Source organism: Erithacus rubecula (assembly GCF_903797595.1).
Source record: "Erithacus rubecula genome assembly, chromosome: 5".
NCBI classification, from domain to species: Eukaryota; Metazoa; Chordata; class Aves; order Passeriformes; family Muscicapidae; genus Erithacus; species Erithacus rubecula.
The window spans coordinates 66,831,436-66,857,495 of NC_136687.1; the positions used below are offsets into that span (position 1 = coordinate 66,831,436).

General features: G+C 43.8%; 1 protein-coding gene across 3 annotated transcripts; it reads right to left on the reverse strand.

The window, feature by feature from the left end:
* Positions 1–19: 19 nt before the first annotated feature.
* WRN (WRN RecQ like helicase) lies at positions 20–26,060 on the reverse strand. 3 transcript variants are annotated; one of them, XM_079305992.1, is made up of 35 exons: positions 25,974–26,060; positions 25,511–25,613; positions 25,110–25,225; positions 24,018–24,163; positions 21,162–21,310; positions 19,328–19,477; positions 18,078–18,150; positions 17,036–17,144; positions 16,374–16,779; positions 16,089–16,169; positions 15,602–15,746; positions 15,074–15,149; positions 14,569–14,636; positions 14,281–14,389; positions 12,700–12,768; positions 12,130–12,212; positions 11,549–11,655; positions 10,902–11,089; positions 10,611–10,788; positions 9,966–10,147; positions 9,588–9,689; positions 9,143–9,235; positions 8,075–8,216; positions 7,170–7,340; positions 6,997–7,091; positions 6,650–6,725; positions 6,420–6,493; positions 5,223–5,301; positions 4,830–4,942; positions 4,533–4,647; positions 3,835–3,960; positions 2,827–2,989; positions 2,159–2,373; positions 1,013–1,084; positions 20–348 (listed from the first exon to the last, which is right to left on the reverse strand). In XM_079305992.1, the coding sequence occupies exons 2-35, from the start codon at positions 25,598–25,600 to the stop codon at positions 226–228; spliced, it is 4,284 nt and encodes a 1,427-aa protein (XP_079162118.1). In that variant the 5' UTR covers positions 25,601–25,613; positions 25,974–26,060; the 3' UTR covers positions 20–225. The 3 variants fall into 3 exon arrangements, with proteins under 3 accessions (XP_079162118.1, XP_079162120.1, XP_079162119.1); XM_079305994.1 differs by lacking the exon at positions 21,162–21,310 and having other exon boundaries at positions 20–446; positions 25,974–26,059; XM_079305993.1 differs by lacking the exons at positions 19,328–19,477; positions 21,162–21,310; positions 24,018–24,163; ... (1 more) ...; positions 25,511–25,613; positions 25,974–26,060 and adding an exon at positions 18,489–18,752.

The window sequence follows — 26,060 nt, forward strand, 5'->3', positions numbered from 1 at the left end:
GGACACGCTTGGAAAGTGCTTATTTATTTCTATCGTTTTATTAACGGCCCCTTTCACACAGTGAAAAAGTCCTAAAAGTGCTGCTCGAGGAAGAGAAGAGGCGGCAGCAGCAATAATGCAGAGTAGTACAGGGGAAATTAAAACCCCTGTGAGGCAAGAGTCTGTGCAGATAATGCTCATGGTAGGAAAGAAGATAAAAACAAAGCGTCGTGATTTTTTCCACATTCAACTGAAAAGCCCTTTTCTGGTTTCTGTTTTGCATTTCTTGGCCTGAGTCACAGGTCCAGCTGTTGCTGCTGAGGTTCCAAACCATTCTGGCACCCTCCTCTTAGCAGGGGGATGCGAGTTCTGGAAGAAAACAAAGGCACAAACATGGAAACAAAGGCACAAACGTGGAAACAAAGGCATATCGACAGCCTGCCCCACTCACACAGCTTTACTTCTCACTTATGAACTCTCCAAATTGTTCAAGGAAGGCTTATGCCTCACTTAAATCCAACCCCTTATTCAACTACCTAAAGGATTAAGAATTAAACTCTGTACTCACAGCAAAGGGGTTCAACAAGTGATGCTGGTCAGAGACATGAGCTCCCTTTTAAATACAAACTCTTCATGTCTGCTTGTGCTCCTACAAAGGTCCAACACCTCTGTTTCATGAGAGCACTGCCCATTTCTTATTCATTTCACCACAATTAAATTTGAGCAAGTGAAGTCTGTGCATTTCAAACAAACAACAACTCGAAATTGTACTTGGGCCTTTTTTTTTTTTTAAGTGGAGAACAGCACTTCCTCCATCCCTATGGCTCTGAAAACTTGAAATGTTTAATTCTTATAGGTGTTTCTTTACAGCTAAAGTGCCAGTTAAGAACAGCACAGTGGGCCCAGAGATATGACCTCCTGTTTTTTGTATCATGCTGACGTTTTCCCATCAGCTACAGATCCCTGTGTTACCAAAATCCTCACTAATGGCAAGTTTGCCACATGTTTTATTAGAGTAAGAACATCTGTTTACCAAAGCCAAAGGCACCACATGCAGATGGGTTTTCTCTGCTCCTTCCTTGGATGCTGGATTGATCCCATTACCCTGTAAAAGCAGCAGCAATGTCAGGCCACTCAAATCCAAGAAAATCCATTAAGAGATTTAAAATCGCTCGCTACAGAGAATTATTAGAACCAGGATATCTTCTAAAAGGGAAGTAAATAAAGACTGTTTGGATTAGCTTTTGGATTTGCAGTCTGTTCCTTTGGATTATGTTAATTTGATTACTAATAGCATGTCATTCCCACTGTTAGCTAACAGGAGCAGGGAAAAGTGTGATCAGAGCTCAGGCAATTGGACTGTCAGCAGGTCAACTGCAGGAAAAAGAAGGCTCTGAGAGATAGTGTAGAAACAAAACAGCACTCAGGGGAGCACAAAAATCAATTTGGCAAAATGGCAATGCTTGAAAAATTGTTTGAGCCAGTGTTTAAGAAATCAGCCCAAAGCCCTGTAGGGAACAGACATGAAATCCCACTACAGGTAGAAGGATTTGGAGCATGGTATTTCTTTTTGCCATTCCCACCAGGTGCCACTCAGTGCAGGGTGTCCTCAGACTATGCTGGATTTTCTCAAACAGCAACAAGGAGCTCCTTATTTCCCAAGATTTGTCCTCCAGCAGACACTTGTTACCAGGCTGTGCCCCACAGTTTCAAGCAGTACAGGAAACCAAATGCTGAGACATTGCTGGAATTGCCTCTGGCTTTTTCATCCTCTTCACCCTCCTGCACAATAGCAGAATCTCTTCCCACATCAGGTTGGTTTTAGGTACCAATGCACAGAAACAAAGCAAGGGCACAATCCTGATTTGGTTGCTGTGAAGGAATGAGCATATCCAAGTTTCCATGCTGGGAAGAACTTGTAATGTGTGTAACAAATCACAGTTAAGCTGCACAGGTCTGACCTCTTGCTAGGTCCATACTCATCCCAAAAGAATCCTCAGTTTCTGCTCTGAGCATTCCTCTGAGGAGGAGGCAGTTCTACCCAAAACTGAGGGAGAGGTGGATTGGGAAGATGAGACACTGAGCACTGCTAGAAACACCAACAACCTTCTGTTAGTCTTTTCCCTCAAAGAAAACATGATTTTACAGAAGAACAGTTTTATGACCTTCTTTTACTAACCTGTGTTTCATTCCACAGGGCACCTTGCCTGCTGGCTTGATCTGCTCCTGTGTTTCCCTGCTGCCCTTCAGGCCACACCAACCTTCTTTTGATAGCCAAGACATCCTGAGATTTATTGCTATCCTCTTTCTCCAATAGTGCAATCATCATCTTGATCAGATACAGCTCAATATTTGCAGGAGTGAGTTTTCTAATTTCTTGAATTTTGGAAGTGTCTTGGAAGAAAAATATAAATACAGTATTACTTATTTAAGCTTCTTGCCCCAATTGAGTTTTCTTATATTGCAAAATACATTTGTTGCACCTCATTAAAGCACAGGATGGATTAAGGCATAGAAATGGCAAGAAGTTAAAAACTCATGGGTTTGACTTGTGACTTCATGTGATAAATTCCCAGTGTGTTTTCTGAGGATGCCAGTACTCACAGAAAAACTTTGTCAGGCTGATGTTTTTTTTCCAAAAAACAAAGTAAATACAGATTTAAGAGGGCTGTCTCAATCATTGCCATACAATCGAGTCAAAGGCTTTATAAAGGTGTTCCCCATTGTTATGGATCATGACAGAGTCATTTTACAGCTGAACCTTGAAGGGAAAGCAGACCCTGGCAGTGCCCCAGCCTTGCAGGAGTGATGGCATGAGAAGCTTCAGGCCAGGTCAGTGATGCTTACCAGAGTTAATGGGAGGACTGTGGATAACATCCCTAAGGATCCTCTGCACTGCAGGAGTCAAACCTGCTCTCTCCAGGCTCACAGCATAGCCAGCTCTCAGGGCCTGGGTCAGGTGAGTGCCAACCACAGCAAGGGGCAGAGATCTGCTCTCACTTATGGCCCCCTGGGGAAACAAAGGCACACAGGATTCACACAGAGGAAGTGTCATTCCAAAAAACAACCCAGAGACACTGGCACAGGACAGCACAACAAAGCTCCCCAGAACTCTGCATTATTCCTGATGGCTCTCTCATTGCTTTTCCAGCTTGTCAGGTGTGTTTCTCTCTCAAAACTTCACAGCTTGAGTGCAGCACTTTACCTTGAACTTGGTTGAGATGAAGGAGCTACAGTGCACTTGACCTCTCAGGTGCATTATACAGAATATCCATGCAGAACATGGATAACAGCACCAAAACAAATTCCCCCTCATTTTCACATGTTGGATGAATTCCCCTCTGAAAACATTTGCCTTGAAGCAAAGCATCTCAAACTTGATTGACCCAAACTTGTTTTTCTCAAGGACACATTTCCAACTGGAGTCTCATACTCTTCAAAAAAGCACCTTTCAAGTTCCTACTGGTTTCTCCACAAGCAATACACACACTGTGCACAGCATCAGGATTAGTGGATGCAATCAAATTGCCCATTAATAATTGTACAACTATTTCCTGTTAGTTCATCCTCAGGTACACTTTAAACTTGGGGATCACCTGGCCCATACTCTTGGGACAGGCAAAGCAACTTGAGTTTCTTACTGTGGAATTTAAAAGTCACTGTATCCCACCTGTTTTCCATCCTACCACTTCAGAAGTAAGAGGATCTGCCATTTTTCAGGAAACATAGTTTTAAAGCAACATATCCAGCACTGTGCAGAAGATTTAAGAGAACTTGTACATCCCCCTCCCTCAGACAAAGCATCCCTGCTGTCAGTTTTCAGCAAAGCAAAAGCCTCCACAGTCAAGAGCTTACCAGAGAATAATTTTTCTGTTGGAACAGGATATATGTGACCTCCTCTGAGGGAGAAAGGGCTCTAGCACGCTTCCAGGGAGATGCTTCTTTCTGAACCTTTGATTCAGATGTGGGGAATGTGTCTGTCTAAGTGAGGTAAAGCAGAATTAAATTAATTCTATCCCAGTGACAACCAGTGGATCACCTGCCCATTATCTGAAGTTATCTGACAAACTAACACCAACAGAATCATTCAGCTCTCTGGAGGTTGGTTTTGACCACAACTCCATGTTCTTAACAAAAAAAAGTAAAGAAGGGAGGGAAAACTAAAGCAAGGAGAGAATCCACATGTACACCCACATGTTCCCATCTTACTAAAACCAGAATGGCATTGCCCAAGGAACCAGCCAGAACAAAGTGCTCAAGCCAACACATCATCTCAGGTATTCCTCATTCCATGTGGAACTATTCCATCAGAACAAACTGTGGCATTCAGTCTGCATGGGAAACTTATCAATCTGAGCCAAACTTTCTCTACAGAGACTCCCTGAAAACAACTAAAAAACTAGGTAAGGCTTTGGTTCCCATTGCTTAAATCAAAGTGTTTTTTTGGTTTTTTTTCCCCTAAAACAAACAGAACTCCACAGAGTTCAATAGCTGCAGAACAAATTCCATCCTTAAGGCTCCTGCCAAGGAGAAGACACTTGAGTTCATCATACCTGCAAACCATTTACTTGGCAGAAGTCCTTAATTTCAGCCAGGAGAGGCACCAACATGGTGGACTTGGCTTCAGACACACCATCAATTTTCTTCAGGTTCTCAAGGCTTGTAGGCCTGGTTTAGGATGAAGAATGCAACAACATAAGACATTCCCAAAATATTGCTGCCTAATGCCTTTCACTAGCTGGGGGAGGCACTTCAGATGCCTCCCCTCTCCCAACAGAAGCAGGAAAGGGATTTGTGACTTGGCTTGTAAGTTCTGCAGTTTGTACAACATGTTTGCATGCTGGCTTTACCTTATCTGGGCCATCTCCACCAGGATCTTATTGGTTGCCAAGACAGCTGGAGGAATTTCCTTCTCATTAGCCACCTTCTGTCTAGCAGTCAGCAGCTTGCCATACAGAGCAGTCTGGGAAGGAAGGAGCCAAATTCTCAGTGAGCAGCTCTACATCACTCAGGGGTATAATTGCTATAAGAGCAAAAGTTATCACCTCCCTGATCTTTCCAATAACACACAAAAACCCTGCAATCCATTAATCCCTCCTTGTGCATTTCAGTCCAATTCTGGGACCTCTGTTCAAAACAACTCAGTAATTTTACGAGCTGCCCAAGCCAGTTGCCCAAGCACAAGACAGCTGTGGTTTGCAGCTGCAATTCAGAGAGATCCTCCCTAGCCCAGAAAAACTTACCTGCAGTTCTTTTTCTCGGGATGAAACATCTGGTTTTTGGGGCTTCAGAGGAGATTTCACTGGTGAGTGCCCTGAAACACTAACAAAAAAAATCAAGTGTGAAGCAAGCCTTGGTTTAGATCAGTTTATTCAGGACTTGGTTCAAGGATGTGGGACAGCAGCAGCCTGACTTATTTTGCCAGCTCCAACAGCACCTCAAGCCAGCTCTGTCCCCAGGCAGGTTGGGGTACAACCAGCAGCATCCTTCATGTCACTGTTTCTCTGACCTGGTGCTCTAACCTGAAAACAGTCTGTTATTGTACCAAGCTCAAGCAGATGAAATAATATCTGTGGGAGTCTGGGAAAAAAAAACAAAAAAAAAAACCAACAACCCAACCCAACAAGATCTCTCAACACTGGATTCCTATCTCTTCAACAAAACCAAGCCCTAACAGTCATTTGTCCCTGTGACATCCCATCTTTGATTTTTGCCTATGGCTGAGAACATTAATCCTGGCAAACAGCAGTGATCACCTTAAAACCATGGGTGACAGGGCCCCAGCTGCTGTGCTGTGAGTGGAATTAGCACAGCTCCCAGTCCATGGGCTCAGGGACATTTACCCCTGAGAGACTGCCATGATTACATTGCAGTATCTGTTAGCACCCAAGCTGGACTAAGAGCATCCTTTGTTAAGCACAGTGCAAAATAATTCGATTTGGATTTTAACTGTCCCTAAAATAATCTGTCTTCACATGGCTGCAGTGGCAATTATTCACCTAAGTGATACAGCCTCTCCTCCTGTCATCTGCCAGCACCAGAATGGTGGCCTGAAGGAAGAATCCACTCAAATACAAGGTGCATTTAATCTGAAGCAGAACATGAGCAGGAAAGCAAATTATTTGGTCTGCTTTTGCAAGAGGTTATTTGATTTCTTTTGACCTGAGGGAGCCTCGAGTTGGTCCCAGTCTTTTCCAGACTTGTGTGGAAAGGCAGAGCCATTCATGCTCCTGATATTAACTGTGAAATCTTGTAAATACAATATATTTTGAAATATAATGCAGTGTACAGCAAGTTTAGGCACTTGTCTTTTTTTAAGGCATTAAGCATTTCACACCCATTTCACAGGAAAATGCTCATTTTAACAACCACCCAACAAGCAGTATCCCCATTAACACAGTCAAAATTAGGTAAATCTGTTTTAATTTCAAATACTCTACCTGTTAAGCATGTTAGTGCTTCTTGGAGGAGTTTGACCTTTTCTGTTATAGGAGAACATCTCATACAGAGATATCTATAAAACACCAGAAGAACAAGGCAAATGCTGATTTACAATCTATTCACTGAGTTTGCTGTTGATGAAACATGAATTTGTGATATGTTTACAAATGTGGGGTTTTAATTTTTTTTAATATGAGCAAGGATTACACTGCAGGAGGGTTGTACTGACCTGCTTGCCTGGTGACTGTGTTTTTCCTTTTGTGCCTGGGGACCACTGCCTGGAGGGCACAGGTGAACGCTTGCTGCTGGAATGAAATTAATTAGATCTTAATTCCATTGTATAGTGACACTGCCCTTCAAAAAGTAACATCTTGCTAAATAAACTGATTTCAAGTTGGTACAGGGATGTACTTGGCCAATCAAGTTATTGATTAATTATTAGAATTGTCATTCTTCATGAAAAAAAAACAAGAACACTGAGGATCTCAAAGCCCCCTCCTTCCCCAAAAGCAGGTTTCAGAGGCAGGTCTGATGTTAGCAAAGAAGCCTTCAAGAGAACACATGTGCTACAGTTACCTGGTAGAAGGTCTCTGCAGATTAAGGTCTTCACTGGACTGCAATAGAAGGCTTGGATTTGAGGCAGATTCAGCTTTTGACAGCCAATTTCTCCCCTGTCAGAAATAAACCACAGGGTTCAGCTGTGCATCACTCAGGAGGAGCTCTCAGAGGGTCACTTCACTACCAGGTACCTTCTGGGTGAGCACACAAATGGTGGCAAACTTGTTCTGGCCTGTGACTTCTTTGAGGAACCCTTCCAGTATCAGCTGCTGGCAGAGGAGTTTCCACCAGTTCTCTGGCCACTCCTTTCCACAGCCAAAGAGAGGGTGCCTCCGGTAGCGCTCTGGCAAGCGCTGGGAGCACTGCAAATTTGGAAACAATCTGTCAGATTTGGACACGCCCTGCACAGGGAGGCTTCAAGGAAATCAGGACACCAAAAGCCCAGCGAGAGCCCACTCTAACCTATTCCACTCCTCATCTACTTTCTGCCAAGGGCACAGCAAGTTCATTTTTCCCTACATACACTTGTGTGACAATCAGCAGCTTAACTTCATTAGAAGGTTAAACAAGGAACATAATTAACCCAGCTTTATCAAGTGCTACAGGTGATTCCTTTTCCTCTCAGTTTGTAAACATAAAAAGTATTTTGTTCTTATTCTAATTCATTTCCATTTTCTTGCTTATTATTTCAAAACAATTAAAGTGTATGGAAATTAACTTATATTCATTCAGGTCCCTACTTCAGTACTCCAAGTCAGACAGCAACACCAAAGCTACAGTGGAAGCCATCCTTTGCTTTGTTCAAACATAAGCCAGCTCATTGAGCCAAGATGTCTAACCTTCATTCTGAAAAAGTCTGTTCCTTCCAAGATAATCAAAATGATGCATTTGCATAAAAATTAGAGGACAATCATGTTGCTTGTTGTGTGGGGAGTGGAGCTGAGCAGCTTCCCAAAGTCTACACAAACATCCATCTCCCCAGAAAAATGGGATACACACATTGACATGAATGTGCATCCATGATAGATGAGTTAGGAGGGACAGTGCCACAGCCCCTCCCCTCAGAACACACACAGGGAGCTGCACCATCACTTACAGACCCTCGAAGAAGCAGAACTGGCATTCTGGTCCCAAACTTCTCATCCAGGGCAGTGACTGCAGACAGCAGCTGGTGTGCCTGCTTCCCAAAGTCCTGCAATCCTCCATCAAAGTCACTGGGGGCTGTGAGGCTGGAGCCACTGAAAGGCACCAAGGAAGCCAAGCTCAACACAAACAAATCCAGCCCCTCTCCCTTGCTCCAGATGGTGTCAACACAGTGATTAATGAAATAATGAAATAACCACAAGTGATTGACCTGTACTTAGTCTCTACTGTCAATCCTAGTTCTATATATTTAAGCACATTTAATTATTTATACCAATGGAACTTCAAGACACATTTATATTTCTATATTTCTTGGACAACTGCCCAATCCAACATTTAAGTTTTCCACGATACCTGCTGTTAACAACACTGTCTCAGAAATCTTTTGAATTCAGTGTTTAAATATCTGCATTGGTTTGGGCATACACAATATTTCTTCAACTGCACTTAAGGGCTTTTTTCTGTCTCTTTAAGAACATAAAGGAAAAACTCTAACTCCAGGGAAAGCTTTATTGTAAGCACAGAAGGAAGTGACAAAGGTGTTTCTGCTCATGCCTCTGTGACTATCAGCCTCCTGAGTCCCCCCCAGCACATCCACGAGATTATTAGCAAGGTTAAAAGAGCACATGTCAGCACAGGAGAACAGCTCCATGGACACTGGGGCAATTTAGCCTCAGACACCTGGTACCACACACCATTTGCAAGTGTTGTCTTTTGGGATTAATTACCTAACAGGGCTTAAACTGATGAACAGAGGTGTTTTTCACTGAGTGTTGCTCTAAACTCCTGTTAGGAACTGTGATCCTGCTCTGTTTCCAGGCTTTCCCACAGCCTAACTTGGAGCTTATCAGGGTTTGCTTGACCCACTGGAGAAAGGTTAGAGACATGTTCAAAAATCAACTCCAGGCTGAACAGCTGCAAGATCAGATGCATGAAAGTCAATTCTTTCAGATAATTTGCCTTGTAAGTCAGTCTGAGAGAACATAACCTGTAGGATCAGCCTTCAGGGAAGAAAGCTTACCTGGACCTGCAATTATCACAGCATTCTTCTGTGCCCATGATGCCAGAGGAAACCTTTCGGAGTTGTCTGTCTTCAAAATGAGACAGGATGATTCTACCCAAGGGAACAGAAAGAATTCAATGAATTTACACATAAAATTTATTGCAGAGAATGGAGTTGAAATCAGCATCATTAATTAATTCACTGGGGAACCAATTATTTAGCCTTGATTCCTCTAAAGAAAAAGTATTATTAAAAAAAAAAACAAATAAGGAAATGTATAAATGTGCTGAAGGTTGTACTTTTGATACTGCTCATTAATACAGAATGGAATGTTCTGTGCTTGTAGAACACACTGAGAGTCTGAGATGCCTTCTGGCTGCAACCCCCAGCTGTGCCTGAGTCCCAGCAGCTCTTACCAAAGCTGCCTGCACTGACAAAGCACTGAAGAGGCTCCAGCACTCACTTCCTCCTGCAGCTGTTGGACACCAGGTACTTCTCCATCTTTGCCAACATCTTCAGCTTGTAGAGCCGGAACTTCTCGTTGCTGATCTCGTTCAGCAGGCGTCTGAGACAGCAGCAAAAAATGCAGAGCCTTAAGTGCTGACCCACACCAAAAATGAAACATGCCAGACAATGCTCTCTAATTCACCAGGAAGAGCTAGAAAAAATAAAACCAGACCCAAGCTGCCTGCTTCCCCACCACCTTGATCCTCAGAGCACGGGCATACTTGGGAAAGCCCTTATTCACCTTCTTCTACAATTATTCCAAAGCTGATAGAACAGGAGAGACAGAGGTTCTCCCAAGCCCACAGGCCCTGAGGAGGGAGAGGGGGGGCTGTACCTGTTGCAGGTGAGGTCTGCTGCAGCCCAGAGGACGTGGCAGGCAGCGGGGAGCCCGTCGCGCCCGGCTCTGCCCATCTCCTGGTAGTAGGACTCCATCTCCTTGGGGGCGCCGTAGTGGATCACCAGCCGGATATCCGCCTTGTTGATGCCCATCCCAAAGGCCACCGTGGCCACCACGCACTGCAGGACAGGAGCCACGTGCCCTCAGCTGCTCCCAGAGGGGCCTGGCTTAACTCACACACTCAGAATTCAGCCCCAGTTACAACAGCTTCAGAGCCACGGGGCTGAGTTTGAGAGCACAGCCATGGGATTACAACCATGAGAGGGATCGTGTGCTGTGGCAAATGCAGCATGAGAAGCAAGACAAGAAGTCCCAGGATATCTCTGCTGCCCAGGAAAGAAGCAGCTCACAGAAGCTGTGATCCTGTTCCAGCTACAACCATTTTCCTTGGACACCATGCATTTTTAAGGGAATTACTACAGAAATTCAAATGATAAGCCTGGAATCTTACTGGTGTCAGCACAGACCAGCAGTTTCTTCACACAGAGGGCATGGCTAACACAGGTAGATATTCCAAAGCTTTCTTCTACCAAAAACTCTGCAATTCTAAATAGGACCAAGAGAATTTTGTTTCCCACATACCTGAATCTCATCCCTCATGAACTGGTGGTGAGTGTCTCTCCTCTGCTTGTTGCCCATCCCAGCATGGTAGGTACCACAGGCCACGTTGAGTCTATTCAGTGCACACACCACCTGCTCAGTGGCCTTTCTTGTAGGGCAGTAGATGATAGTGGGGCCTTCAAACTCATACACAGAACTGCTGAAAATAACAACAACATGTAAAGATATAGAACAAAAAAGCCATCTGCCTTAAAAAAAAAAAAAAAACAACAAAAAACATTTGAGGGACCAAAACCAGGCTCCAATTCTTACCTTCCTTTCCTAGTTAGGAACTGCTTCAGATCCCTAATGATGTCTCCACTTTGCTGTCCAACTTCCAGGTACAGGTTAGGTCTGTCAAAACTGGTGCAGGTGATCTGGGGATTGCTCAGGTTCAGGCATTTCACTATGTCCTCTCTAATGGAGGGACTTGCAGTTGCAGTTAAAGCAATAATGGGGACCTGCAAAGAGATGGAGAACAACATTCATGACCTTTCATTGACAGTTTTTTTACAGCAAAAACCTCAATACAGAACCTAAACAGGCACTTTAATGTGTTTAACATTGGATAAGTTCACTCATTTGAAAATTATAGTTAATATTGAGCTCCTTGAACATTTTAGACCAAAGCTCTCTAGAGAACAGATAGGAACACAACACTTGAAATACAGTTTTATTCTGAATATATCTTCCATGAGTCCACAGCAATTCACTGATGTGATTAGACAAATTTAGGGAATATAGGATAGCACTTCCAATAAAAGCATGTTAAGTTCAGGTCTAAATTTCTGCAAGGGATGCTCCAACTCCAAACCAGCACAGTCAGTACACTCAGAGCACAACATTAAAGGGCTGATATTTCCCAACTATCACAAAGAACCCTTTTCTTGTATCAGAAACCAAACACAGCCCAACCTCACCAATGGCAGAGCCTTCTTTAACAAGCCTAAAGTTCTGAAGGAGTTCCTGAAGTCGTGGCCCCACTCAGAGATGCAGTGAGCTTCATCCACAGCAATGAGGGTGATACCTGGGGGACACAAAACCACAGCACAGCAAGCTCCAGCTTCCCTGAGAAGTCACCAGCACTTTTGTTCCTGGAATGCCTTCTGCTGCACCAACTTAAAGGCCTCTTCCATAAAAAAGGCCCAAGAGCTATTATAGTCTCCCCCAACCACAATCCAAGCTGTGGACATCCAACATCCCTCACAGAGATCCAAAATTTCAGTCTAGTTCCAACAGGACCTTTTCCCACTCACTGTTTCTCAATCACAGTCACAATTAAGAATTACAGATGCCATTTGTTGTATTTTCTGGGTTGTAATACAAAGCCTGATTGTCTCAGACAAACACTCACATATGATTTTTTTCATCAGTGACAGGATCTTGTGTGATGAATGGGGTCACTACTCTCACCAAGAAATGGGTGAAATGTCTTCAGTGATCAAAAAGGCTTAAACATAATTATCCTGGCAACTCACCCACAGTCTTATCTCCAACTTACCAATAGTTTGATCAAGGTCCTGAAGTAACTTTAAGTTTCCTGAACAAAACTCTGGAGTCATGTATATGACTCTGTATTGACCCCTGAAAGACCAGAGAAAAATACATTGGCACAGAAGAGCCCAGACAATTAAATTCAATAAAATCATGATTGCATTGAAAACCAATATGAGAACAACAGATCTCTGATGGGAACCAAGAAGAATTAAGGGGAGACCATAGAAAACACTTCAGAACCATAGGAAAGCAAGGAATTCCAGGAAAAGGAAAACCAGATTTGCCAGCCCTTAGAATAAGAAGGGACTATTGTGTGGATGACAGATTGGTCTAAAACCTGACTAAAATCAGGTATAAATCAGAACAGCTGAGTCAGTAAGCTCCATTTCCCTAGCCAAAAGGCCCAGCAGGGTGGCTGCAGCCTCTCACACACTCAGCCTGGGTGAGTGCAAACAGCATCCTGAGTGCCAGGTCCCAGGGCTGGGTCAGAACCAGGAGTGTCAGTGCTGATGGAGCAGGGAGACATCCTACCCCTCCAGCACCCTGTGTACCAGAAAGCCTGGCTCAAACTCACCCTGTGATGGAATCCTTGACCTGTTTTGACTGAGCTGAACCAAGGAAACAGGCTGGAATCCCTGTCATTCTGCAGAAATAAAAGAAGCACAGTCATGAACAGACTCACTCTCTGAGCTTTAGATTGCAGCCTGTGCCAGCATTTCTAAAGCAAGTTCAAGCTGTGAGGTCAGAGACTATTTTCTTCCAGAATCTTTTTGTGAAACACCTTTTGAAAAAGCAAGAGTGCTTCATGGCTCTTCCTGCCACCCAAACACTCTTCCACTTCCCCTCCAGCTGTCTCCACAAGATACATGCTGGATTAGCAGGAACCTTTCCTTGCACAAGTTCACAAATAAAATATCCAAAAGGATATGCTAAAAGTGTTTTATTTAACTATTCACTGCTGCAGCTCCTCACATTTGGATGTAAGTCTTGCTAGCCCACATTTCTTTACCTTATTCTATCTTTTGTGAATCACTGATGCTGCATCTGCTAATTTTAAATCAGGTGGCTGGTTTTTTAATAACCTACTAATTACCAGCTCAACAGATTAATATTTTACCTCTTGGTGATTTGCTGCATTGTCTCAGAGCCCTTGGTTTCATTTCCACAAACTGCAGCCAGACTGACAGAAACTGCTGCAGTTGGTAGAAATTCAGTCTCCTCAACATGAATGACCCACTGGGAAGGGAGTGAATAAACCCCTTCCACTGAGGAAAACAGTGGAAAAGCCAAAGCAGCAGCTGAACACACAGACACCCTGCTGAGTAATCATCAAGGAGCTTAGGCTGTCCAGCCATTCATCTGTACACAGCCACCAAGTGCAGCAGAAAATGCCACACACAATTGATGCTCTTCACTTCAAAACATCTTCATATCCCCTCTTTCACAAAAGACTTGTTCTTCCCAAGTTGGACAAGGCAGGAATGAACTAGACAACTCAGCATGAGCCCCACAGCTTCAGTGAAAAAGGGTCAGAAGTGAATAGCTCTTACAATAGGAAGTGAATACATGTGGAGAAAGCATTATCAGGTATTAAAAATCAAAGAGATTTATCCTGACAACACCTAAAGCCACTCATGTCAGAGTGATTTGGTGTCACCCACAAGCTCCCCCCTCAATTCTCTCAAGAAGTGAAGGGGCCAGGTGTCAGGAGACCTACTACACTGTCCCTCTGGAAAGCCTGTGCTGCAGCTTTGATCTGGATTGCCTTCAGCTTCCAGCTGTACTTGGTTCAGATGTCACTCCTCAGACCCAAAGGGAGCCCTACCAAACTCTGACATGAGTGTGACAGCCTCAAACAGCTCCCCCACCACTTTGGTCTGGACACAAAAGGCCTGTGAATCCAGAAAGAAGTGTCTTCAGAAACCTCTCCCCAGCATCCATCCTTTGCAACCTCAGCCTCTGGGTCACCTGCATGGCAAATCCAGGGATCTGAGACTGCTGACACAGGCTGTGTGTGTTCCTGGAGAAACACATGCCCTGCAGCTGACACACAAACAGCCCTGCAGAGGGAAACACCCAGCAAGGCCAGAGGCAGGACCCAGGTGAGCTCATGGGGAATTCAGCAGCAGCCTGGCACTGCTGCCACTTCACTCACGTCAGCTGCAGCACCTGGTCCTCCATCAGGGAGATCAGAGGGCAGATGACAACTCCAGTGTGTCCAGTGTAAACAGGAGGAAACTGGTAGCACAAGCTTTTTCCATAGCCTGAGAGGAGGAAGAAAAAGAAAAAAAAAAAAAAAGTGGGACATCATGCTTTTTATGCAGCTACAAGAGACAATTCTAGCACCTTGCTGAGCCCAAAAGACCAAGCCATGCTTGTTTTACTCCTCCTCCCCAAAAAGGGAATGAGTTTTATTGTTTCTTAGGATACAATGGTAACTCACCAGTTGCCATGACAACAAGATTATCTCTTCTGTCTTCCAAAAGAGAATTGATCACTTTCCACTGGACCCTTTAAATTAAACAAAGGGGAATACTTGATTTTTGCCACCACAGATAACAAGTAAATTGCATGAAACTGCATATTCTGTGGAATTGTGGGTTAAAGGGACCCTGGGGGCTGCCTCAGAGTGCTGTCTTTGCATGCTGCAGCCACTCAGACACTCCAAGTGCTGTAGGCAGGGCCACAAGTGCCAGAGTGGGGATCTCTAACAGGACTCAGGCAAGCAGCACTTGATGTAGACACTCACAGGAGATGACAAATAATACCTGCAGTTTTCACAGTGTTTGTGGATCAGTTATCTTCAACACAAGAGAGTGTGAACAAGACAACCTGGATTTGTTTGTTGCCATTTTTTCAAGTAAGCAGTGATAAAACATCATCCAGGTTGAAGGAATGGGAGGAACACATTCCACACAGTGTCCACTTTAACAGAGAAACATGCTCACGGTTTAAATGAAGAATGCCCAAAATAGGTCTTCAGACACATGATGTGGCTTTCTCCAGGATCTGGCAGCAGTGGATCTTTAGTGGGAGAGAGGAGAAGAAAACACTCATTTGGGATTAAATTTTAAAAAAGATAAAGCACTGTCTCCACAAACAACAGTCTGCTGATGGTTTGTGATGCCCAGGGGTTAGAATTTGGGCAATTCCAGTGAAAAGAGAGACATCAAACTCCAGGTATTTACAGGCTAAAATGAAGGATTGAAAAAGCAAAGAGGCTCCTCAGAGACCTTGCAAGAGGAGGAGAACATATGGCCTGATTAATGAGATAAAGCAGTAGGACTGTAATGCATAACTGCATCATCTGGAACAGGATCATCCAAACAAGCCAAGGTGTGCTTCTCCTCACATCTCAGCTGCTTTTCCCCACTTGATTTCTCACCTAAGGGACAACCCCAAAGCAAGTTACAATCACCCCCAAGGCAGAATTTCTTCAGAAAAAAATTCTAAGAACATCAGAATTCAGAACATACCAAAATATTCCTCCTCCTCTTCCTCAATGCCTTCATCTTCATCACCATCTGGTGTTACATCCACTTCTGTGTCAGGAGTTTTCCAGGCTTTACTGGCCTCTCCCTCAGGTGAAACTCCTTCACAACCATCTATATCTTTTAGAGACTGAGAAATTAAGAAGATAAAGTTATTTTGGAGCATGGAAGGGTGGATAAAATGCCTATCCAAGGTAATATGATGATATGGAAGCAGGTTTTAATGTAGTTATAACAACTTAAATCTAGTAGGTGGATCAAGTCCAAGCTGGTGTGGTAATGATGATACACAAGGCAAATGATAGCCAGCAAATGGAATTCCTTAGGTATCCATGTGTTTATTCTGTCCATCTTCTGTAAGCAGCACCATTTTGCTTCACATTCCCTCCCTTTAACTGTGCTCCACTCCACTGTGATCCCAAAACAGCATCATTAGAAAAAAAAATGGAAAAATAAACCCTGAGGCACTCACTTTCAGCATCTCCATTTCCAGCTCTTCATCACTCTCAATGACACAGGACACATTTTGTTCATTGTCTGTGGAACATGCCTCCTACAAAATCAACACCAATCTCTTAGAAGCAAAGCAATTTCTGTTTTACCCACAACCTTCCAACCTTTTGTACCTCCTATAAGCCACTTCTCTGTATGCTTTAACTTCTTACCAAAGCTAATTAAGATCAACATTCAGCTCTGAGGCCTGTTCATTAAAAACAATATCTGAAAGAAATATTAGGATTTAACAAGTTCTCATTACCTCAGGTGCAACTTCATTGACCAATTCCTTTGCAGCCTGCCGTTCCAAGACCTGAAGCTCTTGCTCACTAATGTCCAGGGACATGAAGTCATCTCTGTCCTCTTGGTCTGCAAATCTGGCTGCTGGAGCCCCATTTTCCAGAGCAGTGTTACCTCTCTGTGCCTCCTCTCCCCCCATTTCCTCCTCCCAGAGAGCAGCCAGTGTAGCATCAGAGCAGATGTTGAGGTCACCTTCAGGTTGCTCAGCACATTCTGCTTTTTGTGCTTTGACATTTGCTGACTTGGCTTCCAATAGCGTTGCATTTGCACCACAGCTCCTCTCCAGCCCAGAAGGGGAACCTGAGCCCAACAGGATGGATTTTAAGGCACTGATGTTCTCTGATATCTCAGCTAGTATTTCTGCAGCCCTAGGAGGTAAAAGCAAGGAAGGTAAACAAAATCACAGAGGCAGTTACTCCAGAACAAAACTCAGCCAAGCTCAGTGTCAAATCTGTTGCAATTAGACCAGAGAAAACACATTCCTACATATAAAAAAAATACAGTTTCTTGGAAGACAAAGAGATAGCAGATGTCTGTTCAAACAAGTACTTATTGTGTGGGATCTCTGAGATTAAAAGCAAAACACTGATTGTGGAGGTAGAGACAAGTCAGCAAAAAACTGACCTTTGGAAATTTTCCAGCTGTCCAGAGGAGTCAGGGACGTGAGAAGCCAGGTCTGTTATCTCTTCAGCCAGAGAAGCCAAGTGCTCCTTCACACACTCAGATGTGGCATCTGTAACAAGTGCAAGACTTGGTTATTTGGTAATAATTGGGGTCTAATATCTCTACCTAAAGAACTCACATTCCTGTGACTGCATTGCTACAAGATCCACAGCTGGTAAAACAGCATTTCCCAGGGCTTAGAAATCAAGCATAGAGAATCAGGCCAAGCTTCCAAGCATTCCAGCATTGCCTCTCCTCCATTACACAAGCTCAGGGAAAACAGGTACACAACAGAACTGCTACAAAGCCATCCCTGCCAGCTCCTGGAAAAAAGCTGCTAACAAGGACATGCTGACAAAACCAAGGCTAAATCCTGCACCTCGTATCAAGGGGATAGCACTGCCACTTCTGCCTTTCACAGAAAAGTAAAATTCACCCAAATCAGAAAGGAAACAAACCCCTCACCACCCCTCTTTTTCAGCCTTAAGGTACCTGTAATATCTTCTTAATGAAACACAGAACTGAACAAGAGCTAAGATGGTAAATTCTCCTGTGATGAAGTAAATAATGTTAAGCTGCTCTAAAACATTAGGGTCCTATTGATATGCCTCAATAAAAACATGACTTCCTAAAGTGGTGTGTTTTGTGGCCCTGTTTCATCTTAAATTTGGGATTTGTCCCTGCATCAGCAGCACTGAAATTAACTCACTGAAGTGTTTCCATAAACAAACTGGGATGACAGCAGGAATTCTTCCCATCCCTGTGTACAGCAGAGATAAACACAAACAAACATCCTTAGAGTGCCTTCCTACATCCCATGGAAAACAGTCACAGAGTGTGGCTACCCTGGGCACCCAAGATCTTTTACTGTCTGCTCCCTCTGCAAGTCTTTTGGAATCACCAAGAAGCCAAAGAAGACCTGATACTACTAAAACACCTGCAGGGAAATGGAATATGCAATTGTACATAGAATAAATCCCTCATGCCTGGATGGACAATTTACCTTTCCTCACACTAAATAATTTCTGGTCACCCTCATTCATGTTTTTCAGTTTTTCATAAACAATGTAGCCAGCCTAGAGAGAGAGAAGAAATAATTAGTACTCAGCACTCCTCAGAGAAAAAACAACAACAAAAATTAATCAGGAGTTAATGAAGCAAAGCACCAACAGAGTGTGACCAGCAGAATTCCAATCTGGAATATGGGTTACTTCATAGTAATAACTACCCTAACTCCACTGCCCATCAGGACCAGGTTGTGTGTTACAGAAAGCTGCACTAAGGGCCAAATGCTGACTTGGGACTTCCTCTGGAATGGAGACTCTCACACACATCCCAGGGAGGGTAATCTCAGCAAGCTCACTGCACACAGAAAGCTCCCAGTACTCAGCCCCCAGTCCCACCATCTGCTCACCTCATTCAGATTTCATGCCCTGCTCCAGGAGAAGAGCTACAAACCCACCAAGATGGATTCAGAGTGTTTAGCATTTCCCTTGGTATGAATAATGAGTTCTAACAGAAAAACACAGCCCAAAGCCAGCAATGTGCTAATTAGGCTACACGTGTTGAAAAAGAAACAAGTTACTCCCTCATGTTTTCCTGGGAGGCTCCAAAAGGCAGGCCAGGTGAACAGTGGGAAAGATGCACTGCCTGGAAAAAAATGGCTACAAAAACTGAACCAGGCACAAAAAAAAAATTAAAATATTTTCCTTACTGTTTTTGGTCTTCACAGGTGCTAAGCCCTCAACTGCTTAACTTCTAACTAAACCAGAAGTCAGAAACCATTGTCCCACTTCCCCTCCTCTAAGTCTAGAAATAAGAGACTGAAGGGATTTTTTCTTGCCATAAGGAATGATTTTCTCCCAGAAAGCAGGTGGCATATTGGTAAAACCCTTCACAGAACTGCAGATAAACCAAAATTCATCCAAAATACTGAAGAAGCAGGGACTTCTGGAGAATCACAGAACTCCTATGCAACTGAACTCTTCCTGACAGCCCATATTGTGGTTCTCCTGTATCAGCCACCACTGAAGGCTGTGTTTCTTCCAATGTGCTTTTGAATTTCACCTCCCATGCTATACTGAACAAGATTTGGGTTCATTAACAGCTAAGGAAGATGACAAAACCAGCAGGACACACATCCAAAAGTGGTAACAAGCTACAGTGAACACCTGCAGACAAGGGACTAAAGAAATAACCCTGGAGCAGGGATTTGCTCCCAGAGGCTGGAATGGGGATCCCTGTGGTACATACATAGGCATCAGTGGCTGCATAGAGCTTCTGCTCCTCGCTGAGTGGAAACTTCTCCCAGCTGCTGCAGCGCACAGACTGATCCTTCAGCAGCTGCCTGCCAAAAAGGTGCTTCACCAACCCATTCAGACTCCAGGACTCCTTACACTTCAGCTGGGGGGAAAAAAGCCAAATAAAACACCAAAAGAAGAGGATTTGTTTAAAAAGAAAAGCACCTGCACCTCCCCAAAAAGAGCAATCCCTTGTTAGAAGCAAAGAGCTGTGGGTTAGTCAAAGCATATTTTGTTTTTCATAGCAGTAACTCTTCTCAGTGCTGTCACACTCAAAAATATGAATTATCTGTACAAAGCAACCTCTGGGTTGATAAAATAAAAGCCCTGGATTTAAACAGCACCCCCTCTCTCCTCCAGGATCTTCCTGTTATTTGCCTTTCTAATTAGAAAAACTCAGTATCAAGCACCAGGGATTTATCTGATAAAAACACAGGAATATATTAAAGCCTGTCTGTCAGCATTGGACAAAGCAGAAGAGCAGAGCTCATCCCAAGCCTCCAGAGCCACCCCAACTTGGCTGCAGAGCCCAAGGATCCAGGCCTGCTGCTATTCCAGCTTGGAAAACGTGCCCAACCATGCACAGCAGCAGTGCAGCATTAGCAGCTCATTGCCTTGAGTCTGGTATAAAAAACTTGCTCTTTTTAGGCTCCCCCAACTGTTCTTTTTAGGCTCCCTCAGCCCTTCCCCTCCCATTGTGCCATTATACATAACCCTGTTCTTTTCTTCTCTTTCAAGTTTATTTTTGGTTTGTTTTCTCTTTAGCAGAAGACTTTTAAGCTGCTATCAGAGAGATCATCTTCAGAACAAATTACCCTGAGTCGAATGACAAGATTTAAAAAAAAAAAAAGGAATGAGAAAACTCCAAGTTTTAGAAGTAACAGCTCCTGTTATTGCACGAGTAAAAGAGTTAATATGTATCATTTCCAATCCACTAGGAAGCCAGACTCTGAAATGGCTCCCATGAAAAGAACTGCTCCAAATGTTGGTGCTGCATCACAGAAGGAATGAGAAAAGCATGGAGAGACCAAGCACAGGTAAGGAAATCCATGGTGCACACAGAAATAAAAGCTTTAAGAGACATGCTAGAAATAAGAAGGATTTGGAAAGCAATGAACCTTTGGCTCCCTTCCCTAAAAAGACAGCACAGGTGTCCCTGCATTAAACATTCTGACACAGAACTGAAATTCAGGGTGTGCCAAATGCAGCACAACTTGTGAACAAGAGCTCACCAGGTGCTGGAAACAGCACCCACAGGAGAGCTGAGGTGACACCAGCCTGAGAATCACAGGGATTGAGGCATTTCTGCAGCTCCACACTGTGTGGCACAAACACCTCTGCAGGGAGGACTTCAAGGAGACCTTGATGCCTCCCTTGAGCACCCAGCAAAGCATAGCAGCCTTCTTGTACCCTGTTTATAAGGTTGAGCCATTGCTGGGACAATGGCAGCACTGCCAGCAGAACAATCTGGCCATTCCCATCACTGAGAATTAAAGGAAAAAGCACTTGGAGCTGAATTCAAAAGGTACATCTTGTAAACACTAAAAGTGAACAGACCTTAGAGGGGACAAATGTTGATTAAAAACTGGCTCACTGATGGACAGTTCTTAGTTCTGCAGGCTTCCAGAGGTGTTGTTTAACAGTTTCTAAATAAGTTACAATAGATTTCTGCTTTATTCCACACCAACACGTTTGCTATTGGAACTCCAATAAAGACAAGGAAACCTCCTTTTGCACAGCACCATAACAAGGTTCCCTCCCACACACAAAAAGGTTTTAAGTTTTACTTTCTCATTAGCAACGTCAGCCAGCTCCACAAAGCTCTTCAGTTTGATTTCAAAGTCACTCATCAGCTTCCATTGATCTCCCTCAATTCCTACGCCAACCTTTTTAATTGTTTCATCTTCCAGCAGCCTTTTGAGTCCCTTGGGAAAACCTAAAATAGATTAAGCCCAAACATGAGAAACTAAATACTGGAAGATGGCAGAAAGTCTAATGGAAATGACAAAATCCAAGCACAAAGGCCATCTGCAAAACCCTGTGCTTTTAAAGGAAAAGCCACCAAAGTTCCTCTGTTTATTTGATTTCTCTCTGGAATGACTGAAAACTTCAAATGGTTGTGATGGATCATCTGCAGACAGGCAAGAAGGAAATACTGGAAATAAAATCATCCTGCACCTGAAAACAAACCAAGTGAAAAAAACCCCAAAAAACAACCCAAAACCTTGTCTTTCTTATTGTTAAATCACTCAACAAGAAAGCAACCCCTCACTGGAAAAGATCCTTTAATTCTGAAAATTCTGTGTTCATTACATGAAATCAAATATTATTTTACCATTTCCCACATAATTTCTTCACAGTTTTTGCTATTTCACATTTCTGGGCAACAGTTTAAACCATAAGCATGGGAAATGATCAGAAGCACAGATTCTCTGGAGACACACTCACAGCTAAGGCTGGGCTGCTCCAACAACAGCACTTGGAAAACAGAATTCACCAACCAGATGCTGTGCCAAGCCCAAACATGTCAGTCCTGTCAGCAAGCAAAAACCCACAATGATTAAAGATGTACACAGATACTGAGCATTATATTCTGATTTCTCCCAAACTGATGGCACAGCAATCCTGCATCAAAGGGTATTTTCAAGCTTACAGGACTGAATTAAAGCAAGCAGCTTTCTCATCTCATTTTCTACAGGAAGAACAGCCACAGACACTTCATCCTTGAACAGTAACAGCCTTTCCCTCCCCTGTGTGTTTGCTCCCATTTAAAATTCAGAGCATCTTATTTAAATCCATACCTTCAGGACCCCACAGCTGGATACCCTGAATTAGTCTCAAGTGCAAATCTAGTACCTGCAAGCACACAGAACTGCACAGGCACACAGTGTTTATCTGCCTTGGGTTGCATGGCAAACATCACCTTTTCTCAGTCCTGCAATATCTATTTATGTACTTCAACCAACACTTGCCATCACTGATTTTATTTTTGCACAATTATCTCTGCTCTTTGATGGCTGCCACTGCACAGGTGCATTTGCAGCTACAGCCACATTCAGCTGTACTGTGGACTGGGAAATTGCAGATCCACCTCAGAGCATTAAAAAGTAACTGGTAAAAACCCCTCAGATAGCAGCAGCCTGGTGCTGGGGGATGGAGGCAAAGTACAGCATTTCCAAAGCTTGTGAGCCATAGGAAAAATATGGAAAATCCTCCACAAAAGGGAAATTCAGTCAAATAAAAGCCTGCAACACGCTCAGCTGGTTTGCTGTACATGAGATTTTCACCTAAGGCAATAATCATTAAAACCTTTAAGGATGGGATCTCCCCAGTGGAGGACTTGTGCCCCATTTCCACCACCTCATCCCCAGAAAAGTGACTAACAAAAACCAAAAAGTCTAAGTTGAAGACTGTGCAGAAGGTGCAATCTGAGAAACAGGTCACATTTTGAGAAATCTGTAAGGAAATCTAAATAATACTAAAAAACGAAAAATTATGAACAAAAATAAATAAATGTGGTTTTGTCATTTATACACAGCCCAAGAATGCTCAATTCCTCCTGCAGGAGAAAGTTTTTCTGCCAGGATTTGCTACTTTATATTGTGATCTGGCCAGCATTTCTGCAGATGATATCTGCTGCCATATCAACAGAAATGGGCTCTGGCTCCTGCACAAGTCACTCAGCTCAAAGTGCACCTTCCATTGGCAAGGAGAGGCATTTTGGAAAACCATGGAGAGGCAAACACCCCCCTCTGCTGTGGCACACGTGCAGCCACACAAACATCTCCCCTGCCACAATCAAAAGCACTCCAGCTCTTTATGGCCCTTCCTCCCTCAGCTTCCTCTGCTCACATCATTTTCCTTTGTGCTCTCTCCCCTCCCTGATGGAATAGCCTCCAGCAATTAAATTTTCCACCCCATTTGCTCTAAATGACAAAGGATTGAACACCAACATTAAAATTATGGTTATTATACCTCAGCACGAGTCCCCCAGGGAAATCAGAAACCTCTCACAGGCATAGTTTCAATCTAACATTTTCAACCAAAGGTTATAAAATTGCCATCTCCTTCCCTCATCCCTGTTTTCCCTATTTGGGAGCTTTTATTCACATCCATAATGAATTGAGCCTCTGCTAAGCACACCCCCTTCTCTGCATCACACCAGGTACTCAGTATTCTTTCCCAAAGCTGATGTCATATAATGCAGGTATTGGGAATAGGGAGCACAAGAACCATCATTTTTGAGGCTTTTTGTTGAAGCCAAATTAAAAAAACAAGACAAAAAAAACACAGCCTGCTCTATTTAGGTTCATTGTTTATTTTGGCACTAAACAGAAACCTCATTATAGGAGCAGGGAATTAAGTATTTAAAACTGGAATAAAATATTCTCTCCCAGACAGAAAAATAGTCCCCAAGTAAAACTCTTCTCCCCTGTTCAGTACCCACATCCTGTTTTCAAGCACATGTGGTAAGCTAAGATTGTCTTAATATACAGGCATCACTCAAAGAATAAATCCCTTTATTATAGGTGGGAAAGGGGAGAGAAAGATGGACAAGAGCCACTGCTCAAGGCTGAAATTCAAACCTAACCACAAGAAATGGGGAGCAGATCACACCCTAAGTAAGGGAGGGAGTACAGTACCTGCCATGGAGGAGATGTGGAACAAGTAGCACTTGTCCTCAGTGACACACATCTGGATTACAGCTGTTTTGGACATCTTCCCTTTCGTGTATGATGGAGGCCATTCAATGTCAAATCCAACAGCAGCCCCATCTGACAAACCCTGCCTGGAAAGGAACAGATCCCCCTCACATTTATCTGCTGTTCTATCAGCACTTAAAACACCACCCCTGAGTCACCCCACGTGAACATGGGAGGTGCACTGGCTGTGATTCTCCATTTCAAACCATTTCCCAGCACAGACCCCTTTGTGCTGATCCCCAGAGGCACCTGAAATGCTCCAAAACTCTGCAGATCTGCATGTAAATACCAGCACATTGCTCATAAATAGCTGCAGGGTGTGGGTGCAGAGAAGGACAGGGAGAGAACACTCAGCAATCACCAGCATGGGCAAAGCAAACACATCAAAATGAACTGATCTCCTACCAATCAAATCAGTGTAGCATAATGGGAAATAAAACAATCTTAAAACACCTTTACCAAACCACTCCCTTCTTCCCTGGCTCAACTGGACTCCCAAATTTCCTACCTCTTCCCCCTCAGGAGCACAACAGGGACAGGGCCTTTAGCCCCCCACTACTAAAACTTGGCCACAGAGGCCTCAAGGAGAGCCAGAGGCAAAAGATGATGGAATAGTTTTTATTGCTTTGAAAGGCTGTTCTTGATTCACCCCATGATCCCTTGAAAAACAGTCCTTTATCCCACAGCACTGGAAACTTTACACAGATTTTTTTTTTTCCCCCAGCAACATGAGCTGTGCTACACAAAAAAGGGAAAAATAATCATTTTGCACCACAAATTTACTGTCTTTTCTTTAAATATACAGTCCCAAGTTAGGAATTAACTCTTCTCCATGAGGGCTCACAGAATTACCCATACTGTGAAAGGCAATCAATCTGCATTGGAGCATCCTGAGCTTCTCCTTTGAAAGGTTCAGCAATGGCACCTCCACCAACAAGGACAAATGGGAAACCATTCCCAAAAGCTGAGTCCCTCCCAGGAAGAGAGGAGCACTCAAAGGAAAGAAGAAAAAAAGTGAGTATGAGCTGTTACCTGATATCTTCTGCAAGCAGAGAACAGTCACTGGCTTCATGGCTATAAACAACAGAGCCACAGAACTGCAGGAATGGCAGCCCATCCTCCAGAACACTCCTCTGGGCACCAGGCTGCTGCAAACAGCATTTGGGAGAGAGCTGGTTACCCACCATAGCTGTCCTCTCCAGGGAAATCCATCCCAGCCATATCTCCCTTTGTCAAAACATCTGGGTTCCTGCCCCAACCTCTCTACTGAGCTCTGAGCACTCAGTGAACAAAACATAAAAGTTATTGCTGTTTCACCTGATGATTTTTAACATCCAAGCTACTAAGCATTTACTAATCAACTAACCACAGGCCTAACTAAGAGCACATTCTCCAGAGCTGGGTTATTATGCAGCCTGCAGAGCATGACCTACCTTTTTATGCCCCAAAGAAGCTTCCTCCTGGCTCTCTGTCAGCATCCACTGGGGATACTTATCCTGCAGGCCAGCAGTCACCACATCCATTTTTGACACATCTCTGCATTAATAATAAGAAGAACAGGAAATTAGAACACTCAGTGCTCACGTGGAGATAAGCTGCCACTATCACCAGGCCTGAAATAACAACACTGAAAGTTTTAGATTCTTTATTGATTCCCAAAGCTAAGCAGACTTCCCTTGGTGTGCAGCAGCACAACCAACTGCTCCCTCCATTTCAACTCCAGCAAGGATTTTAACACAGAAACAGAGACTCGGCAGGAGCTCTGCTTTACAGCCACTCAGTTATTCGGGCTGGGACTGCCAGGAGCAGAAGAGAGCAGTGCAGAAGCTGGAAATAAAGAACCAGCGACAAGTTCCAGAGCACCTTTGGTACCCACACACGACCCCACAGCATCACCCACCTGCCCAGAGTCGGGCCACCAGCCGGATCGCTCAGCATCCAGCGGAGCGGGGCCATCCCGCCCGGGAGCCCTCGGGATAACCG